The following is a 21,763-nucleotide window of genomic DNA, read 5'->3' as shown; positions in this document are numbered from 1 at the left end:
TTGGAGACCTTTTAGCTTTGACAGTGGTTTGCAGCTGAAGTTGTGACTCCCCACCCCTCAGCCTCATCCTTGCTGACCTTTTCTTCTTTTTCATTATCATAGTCATTATCCTTATTCCCCTGTCTGTTTAAGCCCTCATTTTACTCTACTAAATTGCTTATGTGATTCCCAAACCCAAGACCACCTTTTAAAAAGTTTTGATGATGTGCCAGCCAAGGAACTAGTGATGTTTGAACATTCTCTACCCCCACCCAGCCTTATCACACTGTCAGATTTGATTCATTTGTTTTCATGATGCCTGTTGTGTGACGTCATTTGCCAGCAAACATGTCAAGGATGGGTGCAAGTATGTGACCTTCCTTCCTCCAATGAGATAAGCAGCTTTAAATGTCTTTCATATTCAGCTAAGCTTGTAGGATTCAAGATGATAAGTTTTCATTCTTGGACTATATGTGTGAGTGGAGCAGAAGCCAATTTCTCCACTTATAGATAATCAGCTTTTAAAAAATTGTAAAAAACTGTAGCTACATTATCCACAAGAAGAAGATTATATCTGAACTGCGTCGCTTTAACATTTTGGTAGATTATATGACATTTCCCTCATGCTTTCTGGAAAGTAAAGACATACAGTGAACAAGGGTCTGTTTTCATTTACCAAATATCAATAACATTGTGAGTTTGGTGCTTCTAGAGCCTCAATTTTCCTAAGCAAGAAGATCCTCTTATAGTTATATTCTTCAGCTTTCTGGCTGCATCTGTGTTTCCTCCTATTTTATGTCTCTCTTAATATCAAGCCAAGCCCCTAGAAAATTCCCCCAGTGCAACAGAGAAGGCTTGTAAAGTCCCAGAAATTATAAATTGGGTGAATACAAAATGGTCAGTTTTCAATTACAGCTGATGATAAGAGTACAACTAGAATATTAGCTAATAAACGTTAGCTTTGAACACTCTCTCCTGTTTATGTCTTCCTGCTTAGAGGTTGATATTCTCAGGGATCGAAGAATGAAATTTGTTAAGTTATATATGTCACAGCATTTACTATAATATACGTGTCCTGTCTAGCGTTGAGATTGGAGAAAGGAAAAATTGGAACAACCAAAATTTAGAGATAACAATTACTATTCTCCTTAATTTCTATTTCCTTCTCTTTAATTTCCTCCCCCAGATCTTAGGTTATTTTTTCTGTGTTATAAAGACCAAATTGCTTTATGCAGCAAAGGATTTTTGTGTTTATATGGAAATCTCATGTTGAAGTGTAGAAAGAATAAACTCTTCTCTCTCTGGAATATAAACTATATGTCATTCAACTGTTTATTTCTTGAGACTCTCCATATGTAATTTATGTTATATATAAAAAAAGAAACCTTTGGCTTTCTTACTATAGTTACTTTCTTGCTTTCCTTTGACTTCTGAGATTTAAATATCTTCTAGTGGGATACTTGACAGACTTGATCTGGATATCTGGTTAAGATTTTATATTTTTAATGAGTGAAAAGGTGACAGAAATGTTCATGGGAAATGGACAGAGTGTTCTTTGCACAAAGAGCAAGAAAGACAGAAGAAATGGGTTCCGTGCAGGAACTTAAATGGACAATCTTTAGGAGCCTAAGAACACTTAGGAAACACTGTATGTCAGATGTCATTTCAAATCTCTTCCATCAATTATCCCATTCACAGCAAAACTATACAAAAGGAAAAAAAAATACATTTATATATATATGGCTTACAACGGTTGGTATGTTGCCCAAATAACAGCTAGTAAAAGTGGTAGGACTGGACTCAAACCGAGGTAGTCTGACTCTGGAAACTTGACTTTCCATCGTGTGATTTTATTTTGTTAAAGTATAAGCATAAGAGAGTTTTCAATAAAGTCCTAACTTAATTGGTTTGTTCTTATATGAAACAAAGTCTCTTTTAGCAGACTTTGGTATTGATGAGCTTTGAAAAATGAGCCAATGAAAGTGTCACATTCCAATCATCATGCTAAAATAGATAGCGGGGACATGTGTACTGAGTAGGTGCTCAGATGTTGATCGAATGAATGAATGTTAGGTGTGATTGATGGATGTCTACCTGCACTCTTTCAGCTAGTGTACCGATGGTGATCTGTGTTACACCTACGGCTATACTCACACACAAGGCAAATATTTGAAACTCAATGTTCATGTCATTAAACTTTTAATGACAGAAAACGAGAACATTTTTTAAAACAAAATAATTCACTGAAAACTGCAGTTGACATGGCAATTGTCACCTCTATATTCTGAAAGGAGAAGTTGACCCCATCTGTGCCACCCACGCAGCTGGAAAACAAACATGTGGACACCTTTGTTTCACGGACTGCAGCTGCTCTGGAGGCACTGAAATCTAAATAAGTCCTTGAAAATTGAAGTGGGACATTAAATATAGTGTCTCATAAAATTGAATCCCCATAAACCACACAGCAGTCTATCATCAGTAGACGGTAACAGTAAAAACAACAACAGTGTAGGACAATTATAGGAAAACAGTTTTTAAAAAACTTAAATGGGACAATTATAATAGAAACGCAATAAAAAAACAACAAGAATGGCTGTAAAATAATAAAGGTACATTTACTTTACTTCTAAAATGTAATTTTATTTTTTGTAAAAATATAGTTAATATAAAATATACTAGTTTCAGGTTTCTGATGGTATTCAAAATTTATATCCATACTGAAGTAATGAAGACAATAAGTCTAGTAACCATCTGCCATAAAGGTACTAATTATTGAGTTTTTGTAGTCTATTTGGCAGTATGCTTAACAAATGTAGTCTGCTATCTCCTAGTCCTTGTTTTCTCTGGTTTGGTCGTCTACAGTATTGTAGAGACAATGTGATGTGTAAGGACTATTTAAATTTAATTCCTGTATCTTATTTACTCTGTTAGCTGTCAGTGACATAGAACTGGGAGGCGGGGAAGGGAGGAAGCATGTGAATTAAATTCTGGGTGGGTAGTTAAAGCCTGAGGAGAAGAAATTGGTAGTCAGATTTCCACTTCAATTAAAAATATGTTTAAAGTACTTTTATCTGTTATGGAGTTTGTTTTAATTCAAAATGCTTTTTCTGGATTTATTTATACCAGAGCTAGTGTTTTGTGTAATTTACTGTACAGAGAGAAAACAGTAGGTGTTAATAAATGTATACAGAGCAATGTATTTTCAAGTGATAATTTAAGATACTGTTGCCAGAGTCGATTAAAAAAAAAAATCACAATAAACTCAGAAAAAGTTGCCAGAAATAAAAAATTATCTAAGAAATTTTATGATAGTATTATTGAATATAGTGATGTGATAAATTCTGTAGAAATTGGACTACCCACAAAAGAGTTACTATTTGTAAATGTCATATCACAATGTAATTGGCTTATCTTTGGTACAGGGTTCATTCATCATCTGCTGAGTCCAAGAGCATATTACTTACTCAGAACGTGGAGAACCACCAATGAATTAAATGTACTGGTCTTTGTGGCCAACGTTATTCATTTAGCCACAGGGACTATGTAACACCCATGTGAATCATTTAAAGACTATGAAACACCTCTCTGAGTCATTTTGTTAAATGCAGTACTCTTAATAGGGACCCACCTTTCTGAGATTCTGATATTCGTATAACCAGAAAAACTATTAACTAGCAAATGTGGGTGATAAATACAGCTACAGTCCTAGAAGGCATTTGCTGGTGTTGACTTAGAAAGGAAATAGTTTGTGAAATACCCAAGGAGGCCGTTGAATCTGTTAGCATTATTGATTTATTGATAAAGGAGTTAATATGATACTTGATGAGTTGTATTAAAATACTTTTCTAGTGGTTTACAGAATTTTGAATTCCATAGTCAAAAAAAAAAAAAAATTTGCCAAGAATGAGTAATTTAAAGAAAAACTTTTTTACCGTCATTTCATAAAACACTGAACAAGAAAAGTACCTGGCATGTAATCCAGCTAACTCAATAAATGTTAGTTGAATAAATGGGTGAATGAATGCACAACAAAAAAGTTGTGATGATATAGTTTCAGAAGGAAGTCTTTAAATAAAATGTGCTTAGTTATAGGAAAAACAAAATGCAGTGCCCTTAATGTTCCAATTACCTCATACCCTAGCAAACTCTTTTTCTTTTTTAAAAGACTTTATTTAGAAATGTTAAAGGGACGTATTTAAGAAAAAAGAAAATCAAAACTTCAAAACTATGAACATTAAAATGACAACAAACTCAGAACTATCAACAACAGAATCTAAATAGAAACAAAAACAAATTAAGCAAATAACCAGAATAGGAACAGAATCACAGGTATGGAGATCATTTGGAGGGTTATCAGCTGGGAGTGGGGAGGGGGAAAAATGGGGAAATGGTGCAGGGATTAAGAAGTATAATTGGTAGGTACAAAATATACAGGGGGGTGTTAAGAATAGTATAGGAAAGGAGGAAGCCAAAGAACTTACATGCATGACCCATGGACATGAACTAAGGGGGGGTGGGATCACTGGAGGGGAGGGGGGTACTGGGCAGAGGGGAGCAAATGGGAAAAAATTGGGACAACTGTAATAGCATAATCGATGAAATATACTTAAAAAAAAAAAAGACTTTACTTTTTAGAGAGGAGAATGGAGGGAGAAAGAGAGGGAGAGAAACGTTGATTGTTTCCTTCTCACTCATGCCCCAAATAGGGACCTGGCCTGCAACCCAGGCATGTGCCCTGACTGGGAATCAAACTGGTGACCTTTCAGTTTGTGGGACAGCACCCAAACCACCCAGCCAGGGCCCCAGAAAATTCTTCCTGAACTACCATCAGCCCAAGGACTGATTTGGGGGGAACTGCTGGGTAGACTAGCAACAAAATACTTCTAAGTTAGCTGCATTCTGGACATGCTGCGTATTCCTCTGGCCACCCACCATGATGATTCCCTTCTGGCCATTTATGGAGCACCATCCGCCAAACACATAGTAGAGGATTCGAGGATACTATTCTGATTAAGACACAGTCTGGGCTGCCAACCGAGTGACCGAGTTGGGGAAAGAGATGTGCTTCCCTATCACCAACCCTCCCCACCCCTGCCTCATATTACCTATAATAAAAATAAATTCTATGATGAATCTGGGAGGGAGTGTTAGATAAGATAACATTTTATTCTAACTTTAGAGTCTTTTCCAATCTCTCGTGGCCTGTGTTTCTAGGTAAACATATTGTTTTGGGCTCAGAAGCCTTAGCTGTGTGGCCTTGGGCAAGTCACCGAACTAATTTGTTTCATTTTTGCACTGTAAAATGAAAATAATAGTAACATCTACCCAACAGAGTTATTGCAGGGGTAACAATATTTATAAAGTGTTAAGTACAACGGCAAGTAGTGAGCTGCTGGCTTCATGATTATGACTGAACTTCAGTAGAATGGGCTGGAGAAGGCAATCCGCAAATACTCCGGCTTTCATTAAGCATTGTCAGGCTGCGATGACACCGCACCAGCACAGAAATCAAGAGGACGCTCTGCCTGTGATCACCTGGGATGGGTTGCAGGGTATTGGAAAGAATATTTGGCTTGGTGTCAAGAGCTGGGTGCTGGGAGTGCCTCTTCCACTAACCCACTGGGCGTGTCGTATCACTTTCTTCAACTGTAAGACAGAAGAGGCAGAACCATCCTTTCTACCTGAAGGAATCTTCCAAGATTCTTTGTTATGTTGCACTTTTCATCTTCTCATTCTTTGGATTTGATTGTTGATTTGGGTTTTTTCCTCAGTGTTCCCTAAGAAGCTTATTATATTATATGTGTGCATTTATGTTTCAGTTACTGACGATTTTTAATGAATCTTGTTTCACCCATAGGTGAATTTCCATAGCACTTTATATATGACTTCCTTAACACACTTGACATTTCTGTCTTGTACTACATGAGTGTGTTTTATTTTCTCTGCTAGACTTTAAGCTTATTGAGAGCAAGAATTTGTTACGTAACTAATTTCTCTTAGTATTCCTAGCTTTTAGAGGAATGATGATTTTTTTTTTTTTTTTTTTTTACATGATTGGCCTCTAGGTATTCTTGGTGTGAATGAATGAGAATACTGAAAAAAAGGTGGAAAATGATCCTCTCCATCAAATGTGGTAATTGCCAGCTCTGTTTTTTGTTCACTATAATTAGACAGGTAGATGGAAAGAGAGGTAATTCTATTTTGTTAAAAGCAAGGAAGCTTTTCTATATCTCCCAATTTTGAAAAATGAACATTTAAAACTTTTTGATGAGAAAAGTAGGGTATTTTTACAAACTGGAACTGGATTTCAAGGTGCTAATAAATTCTTCCATCCCAATTTTCATTTCATCTTCCACATTTAAGCTCCTAAGTAAATAGTATGGATAAGATGCTCAGTCATGTGCGTATACTTATGGTGCTGCTATTTTGCCAGTTCATACAAAGCTCACTTTCCCTCATGTTTGTGTAAAGAACTGTTTTAAAAATGTTTATTTAAAAATGCACAGAGAATAGTTTCTTTGACACAACACCAAAGGCACAAGTGACAAAAGAAAAAATAAATTTAAAAAGATAAAAATAGACATCACCAGAATTAAAAACCTTTGTGCTTCAGAGGATACCATCAAGAAAGTGAAAAGACAACTCACAGAATGGGAGAAAATATTTGGAAACAATATACCTGAAAAAAGGCTCGTATCTAGAATACATAAAGAACTGTTACACCTTAATAATAAAAAGACAATCCATGAAGAGAGTGAGGAGACAAGCCATAGAATGGGAGAGAACATTTTCAAAAAGACATATCTGAGAAAGGACTGTTGATGAAAATATACAAAGAACTCAAAACTCAACAGTTAGAAAATGAGCAACCCGATTTTAAAGACGGGCCAAACCCTTGAACAGACCCCTCACCAAGGAACATATGCAGATGGCGCTCCCCGACCCTGCCAGCACACCCACGTCTTTCCTTCCCCTCTTCCTCCCACAGGCGGGCATCGCCTAAACTCTCAGGGTCCCCACGAAATTGCAACCAGGGTAACAATGGACAGCAGCTCATCCTGGGCTAGTCCCCAGAACCGGTCTCCAAAGCCCCTTTTTCTCTGACTTCCGTGAGCCAAAGCAGCCCCACCTCGGCTCTTCCATTGCTTCTTTTACTGTAAGCCCTTCCTTGTTTCACTGTCCCTGGCTTTGATTTTTAAAAAAGTAAATGTACAGATGGAAAGTCAATCTATGAAAAGATGATCAACATCATATGTCACTAGGGAATTGCAAATCAAAACAATATCTCACTACACACCTATTAGAATGGCCCAAGTTCCCCAAACTGACAAATGCCAAATCTGGAGAGAATGTTGATCGGCAGGAACTCTCCTTCACTGCTAGGGATGGGGAGGGGTGGCGGGCGGAGCGCAAAATGGTACGCTCTGGAAGCCAGTCTGGCAGTTTCGTATAAAGCTAAACAGACTCTTACCATATGATCCAGCAATCATGCTCCTTGGTATTTGCCCAAAGTATTTGAAAACGTATGTTCCCACAAAAGTCTGCACATGGGTATTTATAGCAGCTTTATTTATATTTACAAAATTTGGACGCAACCAAGATGCCCTTCAGTAGGTGAATGGGTAAATAAACCATGATACATCCAGGCGATGGTATATTATTCAGCGCCAAAAAGAAATAAGCTGTCAAGCCATGAAAAGACATGGAAGAACCTGAAATGTATATTACCAACCGAAAGAAGCCACTCTGAAAAGGCCGCTATAACTGTATGTCAACTACATGAGATCCTGGAAAAGACAAAACTATGGCATCAGTAAAGAGATCATTGGTTGCCAGTGTTAGGGAGGCCAGAGGGCAGAATGGGCAGCGCATAGAGGATCTTGTGGACAGTGAAATTATTCTGTATAATGTGATAATAGTAGATACATATCATTCATTGGCATTTATAGAATGCATAATACCAAAGGCGAGCTCTAATGTAAACTACGGACTTTGGGTGATAATGATGTATCAGTGTAGTTTCATCAGCTGTAACTAACTGTAACCATTTTGATAACTGATGGTAGGGGAGTTGTGTGTCACCATGCGGGGGTAGGGGGGCAGAAAGTGTATGAGATTGTGCTTTCTGCTGAGTTTTGCTGTGAACCTAAAACTTCTTTAAAATATAAAATCTATTAATTCCCTCTGGGGGCAGATTTCCACAGCTGAGATACTTAAATATATATATATATATATATATATATATATATATATATATATATATATATTTATTTATTTATTTATTTATTTATTTATTTTTAGAGAGAGGGACAGAAGGGAGAAAGAGAGGGAGAGAAACATCGATATGCCAGAGATACATTGATTGGTTGCCTCCCACACACCCCCAACCAGGGACATGGCCTGCAACCCAGGCATGTGCCCTGACCAGGAATCAAACCAGCGACCTTTCGGTTCTCAGGTCAGCATGCAATCCACTGAGCCACACCATCCAGGGCTCCCTCTCAGTTTTTATCTGCCACACATGGGTGTGGGACCAGGCCATTACGCATCTCTGTGCCTCCTACCAGTCTCAATGTGGCTTCTTCTTTATATCTTTAGTTGTAGAACTTCTGTTCAGCTAGATTTGAAGTGGTTCAGAATGGTGTTCGTTCTGTAGTTTAGTTGTATTGAATATTTTTTATGTGGTTGTGGGAGGATACGAGCGTCCCATTTACCTACACTGCCATCTTGATCAGAAGCTCTGAATTCTTTCTTTAAGCCATTTGTCCCTGTTGGCTGGAGTCTCCTGGCTGCCGTGCTTGTTGGCCAGGATGCCGGATAGTCCTCATCTGTTGCTTCTTCTCCCCAGTGTCCAACAAGCACCCGTTTGTGGATAGCAACCTTCTCTACCAGTTCAGAATGAACTTCCGGCGGAGGCGAAGGCTCATGGAGCTGCTCAACGAAAAATCCCCCTCCCAGGAAACTCATGACAGCCCCTTCTGCCTGAGGAAGCAGAGCCATGACAATCGGAAATCGACCAGTTTTATGTCCGGTAGGTCAGTTGCATTGTTTTTTTGGTCACATGCTTTTTTTGTCTTTTGACAAATAGTACAGTAATAACTCCCCGTTGTGAAATTCTGTTCTCTGGCAAATTTTTACTTCTCCATAAATAGAAGTATGCCAAAGAAAAATAAAACACAACCGGATTGTTCCTGAGCAGTCAAATTGCATATCATGAAGTCTGCTATAAAGTTACGTATTTGAATCCTAGAACACTTCTCAAGCTCTCACTCCTACCTTATTTACTTACATTTATAAACAATTGTTATCATTAGTTACCCAGTGTTCTAAATCACGGCACTGAAAAGCTATATGTTTTAAGGATGAATAAGGACTTTCGAGTGCGGATGTAACTAAAAGGTAACTGACTGTCAGTCCATGACGAAAGGGAGACAGAACAAAGAAAAGCTATGACAGGCACAGCAGCCTGGGACGTTCCATGTGAGGTCAGACAGTCATATTGACAGTTAATGTGACAGAAATGACGGTGACTGATGTTCCCCAAGACGGTTGTACTCATTCAGAAGAGGTGAACTTGACATGTCATTCTGTGTAAGAGACAGAGGTGCTTAAAGGGGTATCTTAGCTCCTCTGAAAACTTGACATTGACTTGATTGGCCTAAAGTCTGCAAGCTCAGGGCTTAATCTGAGGGCAAAATGACCATGAGTGCTTTGATTATGTATAGGAAGTGACCATGAGAACACTTGCGACTATATTGAGAATTTTCTGTGCCCCTGTCACTGAGTCAAGCTTGGTTACATAAACATTCTCATTTAATTCTCACAATAACTTGAAGAAGAGAGACTTTTCTTCTCCTCATTTTATGGGTGCCCTAAGGTGTGGTCTTCTGCAAAGTCAGAGTAACTATTCACGTTCTCACTAGTATGAAGGTTTGCCTATTTCTTAAATGGGCCCAACAGACCTGAATAAGTAATGATGATGAAAAGGAGGATATAGTAACCATGGTCACCATCAAAGCCAGCATTTATGTTGTGCCTCACACATGCCTGGCACTAAGCTGAGTTCTCTCCATGGCTTCTTTCATTCATCATTGTTAATATAGCGAGAACAGTTTGCGCAACAGTGATGTAGCCTGGCAACCAAGGAGAGTGGACTGGAATGCACACATGTGAACAATGATGACTTCACTGTACTAGTCAGCAGGGGTGGTAGATGCCATTCAGTGAGTACGTGTACTGTGTGGCCATCACATTCAAAATGACTGAGCAAGTAGAGCAACTGACCTACATCAAATTTCATGTTAAGCTTGAACATTCCTCTGCGGAAACTATTTGGATGATTCCAAAGGCTTTCGGGAACGATGCAGTGAGTGCAGTGCAAATAAAAGCGTGGCACAAATGCTTCAAAGTTGCAGCGAGATCAAGACCATGTTAACTGTACTTTTTGATTAGGAAGATGTTGTCCATCATGTATACCAAACAATTAATAAGTATCCTACAGACCAAACAATTAATAAGGAGCACTACCTCAATGTTCTTCATCGGTTCAGAAATGCAATATGACAAAATTGGCCACAGCTATTGGCAACTGGTGATTGGGAGCTTCATCATGACAATGCATCTGCTCATGCATCACATCTCATGCATTTTTTTTGTGAAACATAAACTCACCCAGGTGACTCAGCCCCCCTATGGCCCAGATTTGGTGCCCTGCAACTTCTGGCTTTTTCCAAAACTAAAATCACCTTTGAAAGGGAAGAGATTTCAGACCATCCTTGAGATTCAGGAAAATATGATGGGGCAGCTGATGGCGATTCCAACAAAGGATTTTGCAGAGCGTTTGAACAGTGGAGGAGATGCTGGGAGAGCCGTGTGAGATCCCAAGGTGCCTACTCTGAAGGGGACTGAGGCATCATTGTCCTATGCACAATGTTTCTTGTATCTTTCATAGTACATGGCTGGATCCTTTCTGGATAGACAATATATATAGTTGAGAGCCAGCCAACTTCATGGCAGAGAGAACCAGATCAGACCATTGAAGCCTCTGACTCACATCCGTTTTCAAAACCTAAAAATGTGCTGTGTATTTTAATCTCCTCTTCCATGACTCTGGGTGATCATGATTTCATATGAAACCAGGAGGCATTTATTAGTACTTTTAATTCATTAAGAGTATAGCCAGCACTTCATTTTCTTCCTGCCAGAGACTGCTTAGCATGGGCATAGTGGTTCTTGAAATACTGTTTTCTGTAGCCAAGTACTTGTACATATGCTATGCAGTCCACTTCTTACACCAATCCTCTGAGATGGCATTATTCCCACTTTACAGCTGGGAAGGTTGAGGCTCTGAGAATGGAAGGGAATGGCCTCAGGTTATGCAATTGGTAAGTGGCAGAGTTGCAGCTCAGATCCTTGCTTTTCTAACTCTGAACTCAGAGTGCCTTTTCTGGCTCAGGTGACTCGCCTCACTGTACCTCGCGGCTGAAAGCCCGTGTGCCCTAGAGACCGCCACCCCCAGTGACCGTGTGCTTTGTGCCCACAGTCAGCCCCAGCAAGGAGATCAAGATCGTGTCGGCAGTGAGGAGGAGCAGCATGAGCAGCTGTGGCAGCAGTGGCTACTTCAGCAGCAGCCCCACGCTCAGCAGCAGTCCCCCTGTGCTCTGCAACCCGAAGTCTGGTGAGCAATCGAAAGGCGGCCCTCCTTTCTGACTGTGACCTTGGGGGACTTGGGCAGACGTGTGGGCTGGGTTCCCTGGGGAGCAGATTCCCAGACCGAGGGAGACTAGCGTGTGGGGATCTTATTACCACGTGTCCTTGGGGTCAAGACCTACTGACTGGAGTTGGGCAGAGGAGAACGGAGCTGCAAGCAGTCTCAATGAACGCTGCTGCTAGCCCCCAGGGGAGCTCTGGCATTGGGATGGCCCTTCAGAGTCATCCAAATTTGGAGAAAGGTAGCAAAGCCTTTGTTCCCTCAAGTTGACCAGTCATTAAGTGTTGGCTGCCCCTGAGAAGAGGACGTGACCTTGAGCAGGAGAGATAGTTGCAAGATATTTGAGGGCATGGGCGGGCTGTCCGCCATCAGCGCCCCAGCCGCTGGGGGTCCTGCAGAAGGATGTGAGCCACACGTCAGTGATCCACACAGCAGAGCAAATAGTGTTTCCCCAGGCTACAGCTGAGGTGAAGATCTGTGGGGCCCCAGCACCCCGAAGGAAGAAGCATGGTCTGTGCAAGCCCAGATGTAGCTGGACTTGACTCTTGGCGCCTTGTGGTTTCAGACTCTACTCATCAACCTCTGTGGCCTTAACATTTCAGAAAAAATCTAAGTACAAAGATTGTTGATGAACTTGGACTTAAGAAGCGATCCTTTCTTGACCTAGTCAGTTTTTCAGCCCCACAGAAACCTGTGGCCCATTGATATTACCAGCTCTTCATGCCCTCTTGCTTCCCTTTACCCCGCTCTATTTCTTCATCTTTCCATAGCTCTGTAAGCGAGGTTTAGGCTTACTTATGTTGGCTAATGGCTTCTGTCTTTTTTTTTAACCCTTTAAAAAGTTTTTATTTTGTGATAATTTCAAATTTGAAAAAGAGTTGCAAGAACAGTACAGAGAACTAGATTCACTAATTGGTCGCCTGTGACCACATTTCCTTTTTCACTCCTTCCCTCTCTCTAGATGTGTATGTATTTTTCTGAACCACTGAGGTTCAGAAAACCTTTTACCCCTAGACACTTCAGTGTGTACTTCCCATGGACAAGGACATTTTCTCACATAACTACAGAACTGTGGGAATAAACAAAGACCCACCAAATGAGGAAAGCAAAGGCTTGCTATATTCCAAGCTGGTTATAGCAAGAGAGTCGGCAACCACCCCTTGATGTTTGGGAGACCCTCAAAGTCAGGCAGAAGAGTGGGGAAGCTTTACAGAGAAAGGAATGGGGGGCTTTGGTGGGCCCTGGCTGGAGGCTGTTGACGTGAGGAAGCTGAAGGCGGGGAATCCATGTGATTGGTTAGGGGTTCTTGTTTGACTTTTTCTGGTTGGTCCTCAGATGGAAGTAGGGACAAAAATTAGGGAAGCTGTCAGTTACTAATCAAGTCCTGGCTATTTTGGCACCAATTTTTACAGAAGTTACTGTTTAGCTTCCTGGATTGTCATTAAGACAGCAAGCTGGCTTTCTGCAGGCCTGACTGACAGCAGGCTGACTACCTGGCTATTCATTGTAGATGATAGGTTGGTTTTCTGGGTTAGCTTCTTTACTCAGCTGGGGTATAAACTTTGAAGCAGGGACCTTTCCCCCCCGTTTGTTCACTGATGGAGGCAGTACAGGAGGCATTCAGTAAAATATCTGCTGAATGAATGGATGGAGGGCTCAGAAGGGTGCCCCTTGACACTGTGTCTGTCTTACAGTCTTAAAGAGACCCGTCACTTCTGAGGAACTCCTGACTCCCGGAGCACCATATGCAAGGAAGACATTCACGGTAGGCTCATTATTTTGTTTTTCTCCTCTGCTACTCATTTTTTCTTGGTCATGTCAACATGTCAGTGTGTTGATGTGTATCTCACCGATGGACTTGAAGAACCTCTTAATTTTCCTTTTGTTTTTGACACAATTATTCATAGTGATGGACTTTCTTGACCCTTGGGCACTAGAATACTTTACAATTTGACATGATCTATTATTGATACAGCATTTTAAACTCCTTTTGATGTGTCCTCAAAAAAGATTTCTATTGCGTACTTACTGTAATATAATTACATATTTTAGGGCAAATGGTAGTACAAATACTGTCAACAATCTCTTCTGTGTTACAGTTAAGTCTAAAAATTATTTAAGACATGAGGAGGGTCTTTAGGCAGAGAAAGGAAACTGGAATAAATTGTTCTACTATAAGGAATAGTGCTTTTGACAACGTTAGCATGGCTTGAGTTATATAAGCAAGCACCTGACTGGGGGCGGGTGGCGGGGGGAACACTGCACACCAGTGAGGTCTCCGGACCACCTGCCCCTTCTTAGAGGTCGTCCAGCCTCCCTCCCACTCCTCCTAGCCCCACGGTTTTCTTCAAACAGAACCCAAGTGCTCTGCTTGACAGCACCTTACCCACTCCGCTTCCCCTGGCCTCTTTCTTCCGTTTCTTCACATCTACATGGACCTCCGGGTTCAAACACTTCTCCTCTTCTAATTCTTATTTTATTGACTCAGTGCGAAAACGATCTTTGCCCACTCGTTCACATTGCAAACATTTGTCAAGGACTGCATCCCATTCTGAGTGAGCACTGAGGAGTGACAATGGGATGGTCCCAGTCATAGCCAATCAACATGAAAACATACAGTTAATCTGTCTCCCTTAGGGGAAAAGGTAAACTGCATTTGGAGGTGAAATTAGGTATAGTGACGGAATAACAGCAAACCCTAAAGCTACTAAAGTGCCTGAAGTCGTTTTTGGGAATGTCCACAAAAGTTACATTGGTTTCCCAGCCCTTCCTTAGTCTGCAGCATTCAAGAGACAGTTGATAGTATTTTTGGTCTTAAATTTCAATGCCATTGGCTAGGAATTGATGTGAATGTGTTTCATCTGTATTTTAGTCAAAGACATGCCTGGGAGCTGCCCAGGGAACCTAACTGCCATTTCTAATAACAATTCTAGAGGAAAAGGCACCCTCTAGTTTCAGACAACTCTTGGACCACCATCTACTTGGAAATTGTGAACTTTGTGTTCTTTTTCACATTTTTTGTCTGTAGAGAACATTGTGTTTCAAGAAATCCAAGACCCTTCATATTTCTTGCCATTAGTAACTTAAATTGTTACTTTAGACCACAGTGAAGTAGCAGGATCATCAAGAATGTATCATTTGGATTTAGGGGAAAAGAGCCAACTCAGTAGAAATTGGGTCTGGAGAGAAGATTCAAACCTGTGTTTAAGACCTTCTGAACTTCCCCTTTGACTCTGGCGTTAAATTGCAGAGCGCCTGAGAAAGAGGCACTCTGCCAGTTACTTCTCCTGTCACAGGAGAAGCTTCCTTCTGCTGAACAAGTGTTTCTTGATCACGTTTGCCTCATAGATTTGCCTGTGTTTATGGCAGAAGCAAAGTGTTCCTTCCACTGCCCTGACAGTGTGGAAATGAAACAGAGAAGCGATGCCATGGCGCGCCCTTAACCCTGGGCTGGCTTTCTCTCTCTTGGAAGGACAGGCGCATGGCCAGGGCCTGTCTGCTGATGGCTAATTGTGGTTTTCCTCTCCAGATCGTTGGTGATGCTGTTGGCTGGGGCTTTGTGGTCCGAGGGAGCAAGCCCTGCCACATCCAGGCCGTGGACCCCAGCGGCCCCGCGGCCGCCGCAGGAATGAAGGTACCTCCACCAGAGCAGTGTCTGAGCCCCTCGTGCTTTGTTTTGTCATTGGTGCCATCTGCCCTTTCTCACCCTAAGTGTTCAGCCTGTTTTTTCAAGTTTCCTTTTCCCTTTCCGGACGGGGTTGACATGGAGCCAGAACCTACGATGCAGCAGCTGGGATGGAAAGGTTTCCTCTCCCTCTCACGGAGCCTTCTTCGCCTGCGGACCTCCCTTGGTTTGTCACGTTTCTTCCCTTAACCAACACTGAGTGTGGCTTAAATCTTATAGAATAACTATACTACTTCTGCTCTATACGAAGCATAGTCCTGTGGGGTCCGTGCAGCCAGGAGCGCACACTCAACCACAGACTGGGTGAAGAGGGACAAAAAGAAACCACGCGTCATGGAATTAATTTGGAAGAAATCGAGATTCACAGTTTGGTTCTGCTGGTCACTCGTTCATTGACTTAGAATAAGTAACATCTCAGGGCCTGTTTCCTCCTCTGGAATGATAATCATATTCTTCCTGCAGTTTTAGTAATTAAATATGTGGAAACAGTTGTTGCAGTCCAAAGAGTGATACAAACAAACAAAAAAAATCAAATGAATTATATAAGATTTTTTAAAGTAATTTTTATGTATTTTTGATACTAAAGTAGTACATACACAGTCAAGAAAATTTGGAAAAGAAAGACAAGCAGGAAAAGAAAATCCCCTATAACCTTCCCTAACTCAGAGATAACCCCTGTTAACAGTTAAGCAGCTTTATTGCAGTATAATTGACGTACAATAAAGTGTAGCACTGTTCACATTTTGATTTACATGCTTCCGGGCTTCTTGTGTGTATTTATGCATATACATATGTGTGTATATAAATAAACATAGGTGCATATACATCTATATACACAAACACACAAATTGTTTTTATTTATACCAGAATGTGATGTAAGAGGAGGTTGACTGCACGTTTTTCTGCTTCAGAACACTTTTATCTAGCGCAGGTTTTCCCCCTGTCATCTGTAAAGCATTCCACAGACGACATTTATCTCCTGATTATCTGGGACCATGGGAGGACGCAGAAGGCTTGAAGGCTACAGGTCCTCCCCCTGTTCATTTCTTCACTACTTTCATCCTCCGCCATCAACCCTCTTCCTGGAGCAGTAAGCCAGGAAAGCAACAGGCATGACTTGGATCTGCACAGCTCTGGTTTCCAGCACCTTCTGTGGCATTGCTTTACTGGAAAAGAAGGGCGGGAGCAGGGGCTGGCTCCCGGGAGCACAAGCACAGGTTACCACCAGTCTGGGTGACCCATGCAGGGATGAGGAGAGGCTGACTCTGCCCCCAATTCAAACACCTCGTTCATACAGGGAGGCACCATTTCCCGAGGTTCTGTGCCCCTCTGGCCAAGGTGGTCTGTGTTAAGAGGCCCTTCCTGCCTCCTCCGCTCTGCAGTGGGCTCAGCACCGAAGGAACCCAGAGCAGGAAAGTTGGCCACGAGCATCAAGGGCGAGGTTTGTATCTGTGCCGAGGCCCATTTGTTCACTTTCTAATGGAACTCTTGGCTGTGGGAAGAGTTTTCTATTTTATTTCCATGGTAAAGTACCTAGTATAAATTATTTTTGGCAGCGCGCATTAGTCCTGAGCGTCCACTCACTTGCCTTGGGGCTTTGATTTAAGCTCGTTTCCTTTGGGGAAAGCAAGGGATTTCTATTGCAGCTGGAGATCTTGTTTTGCTTGGTCAAGTATGTTTCATTGATTTTAGGCATTGTTAATTGATTAATAAATTAACTCCTTAACGTAATATACCCTGATAGGTGGGTAACCGGGCATATTTTTTTCAATTTCGTAAACTTATATTTCATATTTACATTCTTGGTTTCTCGGGGGGTGTACAGTAGTTTTTATATGTTGCAGAGAAGTGTAGAATTCACTAGAGCAGCATTTCCAATATTGTGCTACGCAGCTCTCTGGTCCAACAAAAAATATCCTGTCCTGAGGTTCTGTACACTTTTATTTTTCTTTTTGAAATTTAGAGAGCACATTAGTGTATTATAAGTTCTGTTACATCCAATAGGGAAACTTTTTATATTGCCTATCACAACATTTTATCATTTAATAGAAACATACCAGTGGAATCATAAGATTGTTAAGACAGCTCTATTAACTGTTCTAAGAATCTACTTTTGGTCAAACTCTGTATTGGGATGAATAGATAGAGAGAGAGATATGGATATAGATATATAGATACAGTTTTCAATTGTACTATTGGTTAAGTGAAAATGACAGGGAATGTCATGCCCTTTCATGAACTTGACCTGTGTGTATTTATTTAAATTACCTAGTACATTATTTTCTTATAGAAATCATTGAATAAGTTATTTCCCATTTTGCCATATGTGTTGGTGATAGAATAACTCTATTTACATAAAGAGCCATGTGTATATGTAGTCCAGTCCTAGAGGTTGTTTCCACTAACCTGTCGCTTCCGCAGGGCCTTGTCTGGAAAACTGCAAGGTGGCATGTCAGGCTGTGCTGGCTGGGGACTTGGGCGCCGATCCTAAGGAGCAGGCCCTGACCGGGGCGGTGACTGAGCTGCTTGGTCTGGCTGGTAGCCATTGTCCAAAATCCTGGCCAGAGGCGTCCTCTCAGCACCTCTGACTGGCAAGAGCTGGCCCGGGACAGTGTCAAGTACCTCCCTTTGCCTTCTTTGTCACTCTCCATGCCGAACGCTGCCCCTCAAGTCATGGCCCTGACTTTCTCCTGCTTTCCAGGCCTTTTTCCTCTCATCAGTGGTAGCGCACTTGTTCTTAGAAACCACAAAGGAAGCAGATGTCATAAGAGGCTCCAAACAATAAGCTTACCTTTACTGTTCTCTGAATCAAGACCCACATAAAAGAGAGAGCAGTTCATTACAGCTTTTCTAATAAGTTACTGTATTATTTCATAATACTCTCCTCTCCTCCCATGCTCGGGAAACAATGGCTGTGGTGTCATTGAAATTCTCACCTGAGCCAGCATCTTTGGCTTCGGAGTTATTCTTAGTTTAAAGGTTCTTTTACTTAAAAGAAAAATGAAATGTGTGAACCTCTTGTGTAGAGACCTTTCATTGGCATTACAGCTAGAATGGGGCATGAAATACGAGAACCGTCCAAAGTTGCGTGACTGTCGGACTCTGCACAGTGCCAGGCCATTTCTCTATGTGCCTTCAATTAAAGTCAGCATCGAAGCACTAAAATCCTGGAGGAAGAAACCTGTTTCAGGAGTGGGAATTCTATTTCTTACTTCTATTTTTTTTTTTTTTTCTGCTTTAAAAAGGAATAAAATTTCTTCCAAATGTATTCCACAGGCTATAGTTTAATGACTATCACTTAAACATGGCTTCATATCGCAGCCTTTAATGACATCTTCTTTCTTTAAAAAAAAAAAAAGTCACATAAATTCTAAGCCCATTTCTGGACCACGTTATCTATCATAACTTCATTTTACATGATCCTCTACTAGCTGTTCTTCAGTCTAATGAGGGCAGATTTTTTAAAATTTCACAAACACATCATCATTGTGCCTATGTCTGCCCTTCAAACAAATCTAATTAAATGGCTCTGGCACTTAAAATCCTCTAATAGCTTCTCATTACAATAAGTTCCAGACTCTTTCTGTGGCCTACAGGGTCTATGATCTGGGTCCTACTGGCCATAACCTTATCTATTACCCTGTCTTGCTTACAGCACCATTGGCCTTGCCCATGTCCCTCCCTAAGGCTGGGTGACGGGTTCTGTTGTTGCCATTTAAGTCTCAGATTAAATGTCAGTTTTTCAGAGAAGCCATTTTTAAGTACTCGTTGATAGTCTCTCTGTCTTCCTCCAGTTACCCGTTATCATATTACCCAGTTTGATTTTTTTTAAAGCATAATATTTATCAGACTCTGATATTAGTACTTAGATGTTTAGTATCTATCCACCTCCAGCAGCTCCATAAATGTAGAGACCTTGTCTGCCTTGACTACTATATTCCCAGAACTTAGCATCATTCCTGGCATTGGATAAGTGCTAGAAGCAGATTTGTAGAGGCAGCCAATGAATGGGTGTTTTTATAAAGGCTAAGGAATTCACTCACTGAACACCTGAATTGTGTCCCCACAGATGATATTTAACACACATCCTCTCCTACTGTTCTTACAGCTACTGAAGGTGGGGGTGGGAGGAGGAAGTGCTCTCCCTACTTTGCAAACAAGGAAACCAAAACCCAGTTCATCTCTTCTCTGAGGTCACCCAGCTTGAAAATGTCAGGAGTAGATTCAAACCTGGTTTCTAACCCAAAGCCCTAATAATGCTTCCTATTGCATTATTAAAACAAAACAGAACAAAACCATGAGGCAAAGGTCAATAGATGATATATTCTAACAAAACCTTAAACCCCTTGTAAACAGCTCAGGGATACATGACCTTTCATGGAGAATTTGTTTTCCATTCAAAAGGAATTGTTAGGCGGCCCCATGGTCACCTGCACTGGCTTGAAGGAGGTCAAATAAATAATTTTTATTCTTGGCCCCAGCTCCTTACTCAGGTCAACACTAGAACTTACAGGGTCATCCAAGCGAAAGATGCAAAATACTCACTTTTGTTAGCTTAGTCAAACACTTGTCAGAGCAAACCATTCAGCCTTCAGACTGTGAAGGAATTTGAGCTGCACTTACAAATAAGAAACAAAAGATACTCCTTGCTCTTTTCTGGAAAGTTTATTTTTCCTGGTGGTAATAATTAAATCCTGTGAGAAACCATATTCAGGTTTTCATGCAACCGCCTGCCAGCCCTCAGAGGTATTTCGCAACTCCTGGCTCCTGTCTTGTTTCCTGCTGTGATGAATTGATGGATGTGGACTTAGGGGGCCTCTTTTCTCACTTTGTTTGTTTCTTTGCCTATTTATATAAAAACAGAATTACCTGAGTCAGAGTAAGAAATTAGTGGTCATTGTGTTCATTTCCTCTCCTTTCCAAATTTTTATTTCTTATTAAAGGAAAAATGTCAAAATCCTACTTTTGGTCTTTCCTCCCCATGACAACAAACTTGCATATTTTATGGGCTTTTCTTCCTGAACCAAGAGAGCCCAGGTTGGGCAAACCATCTGATGTGTCTAATTAATTTAGCCAAGACACTTTAGACACTGAAACGGCAAATTGCAGGTTGATGATCAACACAGACGAAAACACAAATGCGTTCTGTGATGCTTTAAAAGTAGTTCCTTTCCAGCTGAGTTTGGGAGAGTCGTATGTGGGACTAAGGGAACTGTGTTCTGCATGGTGCTAGGTCTCACTGGAGCAGAGTCATTGTTGGTCAGCTGAAAGAGGTAGGGCCAGTGTTCCTTTGCTCGCCGTTGGGCATGCCTGGGAGTGGGGACACGCCACTCTGCCAGTGGGGGCTCTGCCCTCTTAGAGCTTCAGGCCTAGTGATTGGTCAGATACTAATCATTCACACAAATATTTAAGTGTAAACTGTGATACGTATGTTGGGCAGGAACATTACTGGGTGTAAGATTCAGAGTCTCAGATAAAATTTTTTTTCCAGATAAAAATTTTGATATGTTTGCACAGTTCATTGATTTTCAAAATTCTATGAAGTCATGTGCTAAGTCTATGATTTTGCTTTTAGCTCCGGTTTCTTAGTTCCAACCACCATGCTACCGGATGAAATTAAATATTGTTGATATTATAATTAGAACTATGGTTCTCAGAGGACAGCCATTGGGAAAAAGTGAAGTGACGGGGAACAAAATGGGAAAACATTCTTTGGGCAGGGTCAAATCACTGGAACAGGACTCAAAGGATGTTGAGTTGATTGAATGCTTTCTTTTGCACATTCCTGTTCCTCCCAGAGTCTCTTCCATCTCAGTAAATAATCATTCCCATTCTCCAAGTTGTTTGGGCCAGAAGTCATGCTTACTTTTCTCTTCTTCCAGTTCAAGATACTTCCCAAATGTATCTCAAATGCATGTGTTTTTCTTCATTTTCCCAAATCCAAGCCGCTGTCATCTCACCAGGACTAGAGTGGTTCTGTCTGGTCTCCTTACATCTGTCCTTGCAGCCTCATAATCCATTCCCCACCCTACAGCCGAAGGAAGTCAGGTTCTGCCACTCTCTTGTTTGAGGTCCTTCATTGGTTTCACATACCCATTTAGGAGGAACTCTGAAAGCCTTACCACGCCCTACACAGTCCCACATGGTCTGACTCTACCTGGCTTTCAAATCTTAACTCCTGCTACTCACCTCCTTGTTCACCTCCATGATCATCTTTCAGTTTCTCAAACCAGTGATTGTCTTCTCTCTGTAGGGCTTTGGCACTTGCCATTCCTTCCTCCTAGATTTCTCTTCCCATGGCTTCTCACAGGTGGCTCCTTATCTTCTGCACCTCACCTTACCTGTCTCCCTCTTTTTGTATTGGATGGAAATTCTTCATAGCGTTTCTA

The 21,763-nt window shown here is 41.2% G+C and overlaps 1 protein-coding gene across 1 annotated transcript in view; it reads left to right on the top strand.

Moving 5' to 3' along the window:
• DEPTOR (DEP domain containing MTOR interacting protein) overlaps positions 1 to 21,763 on the top strand; it is a 116,845-nt gene that overhangs the window by 74,825 nt on the left and 20,257 nt on the right. Inside the window, exons 5-8 of the mRNA XM_090283416.1 lie at positions 8,828 to 9,010; positions 11,522 to 11,656; positions 13,384 to 13,454; positions 15,219 to 15,323. Of these exons, the coding sequence (XP_090139542.1) occupies positions 8,828 to 9,010; positions 11,522 to 11,656; positions 13,384 to 13,454; positions 15,219 to 15,323 (494 nt within the window). The remainder of the gene's footprint in view (positions 1 to 8,827; positions 9,011 to 11,521; positions 11,657 to 13,383; positions 13,455 to 15,218; positions 15,324 to 21,763) is intronic.

The sequence above is a fragment of the Furipterus horrens genome, unplaced genomic scaffold (assembly GCF_987537825.1).
Source record: "Furipterus horrens unplaced genomic scaffold, mFurHor1.1.pri manual_scaffold_7, whole genome shotgun sequence".
NCBI classification, from domain to species: domain Eukaryota; kingdom Metazoa; phylum Chordata; class Mammalia; order Chiroptera; family Furipteridae; genus Furipterus; species Furipterus horrens.
This window is presented reverse-complemented; position numbering and strand designations above follow the sequence as displayed.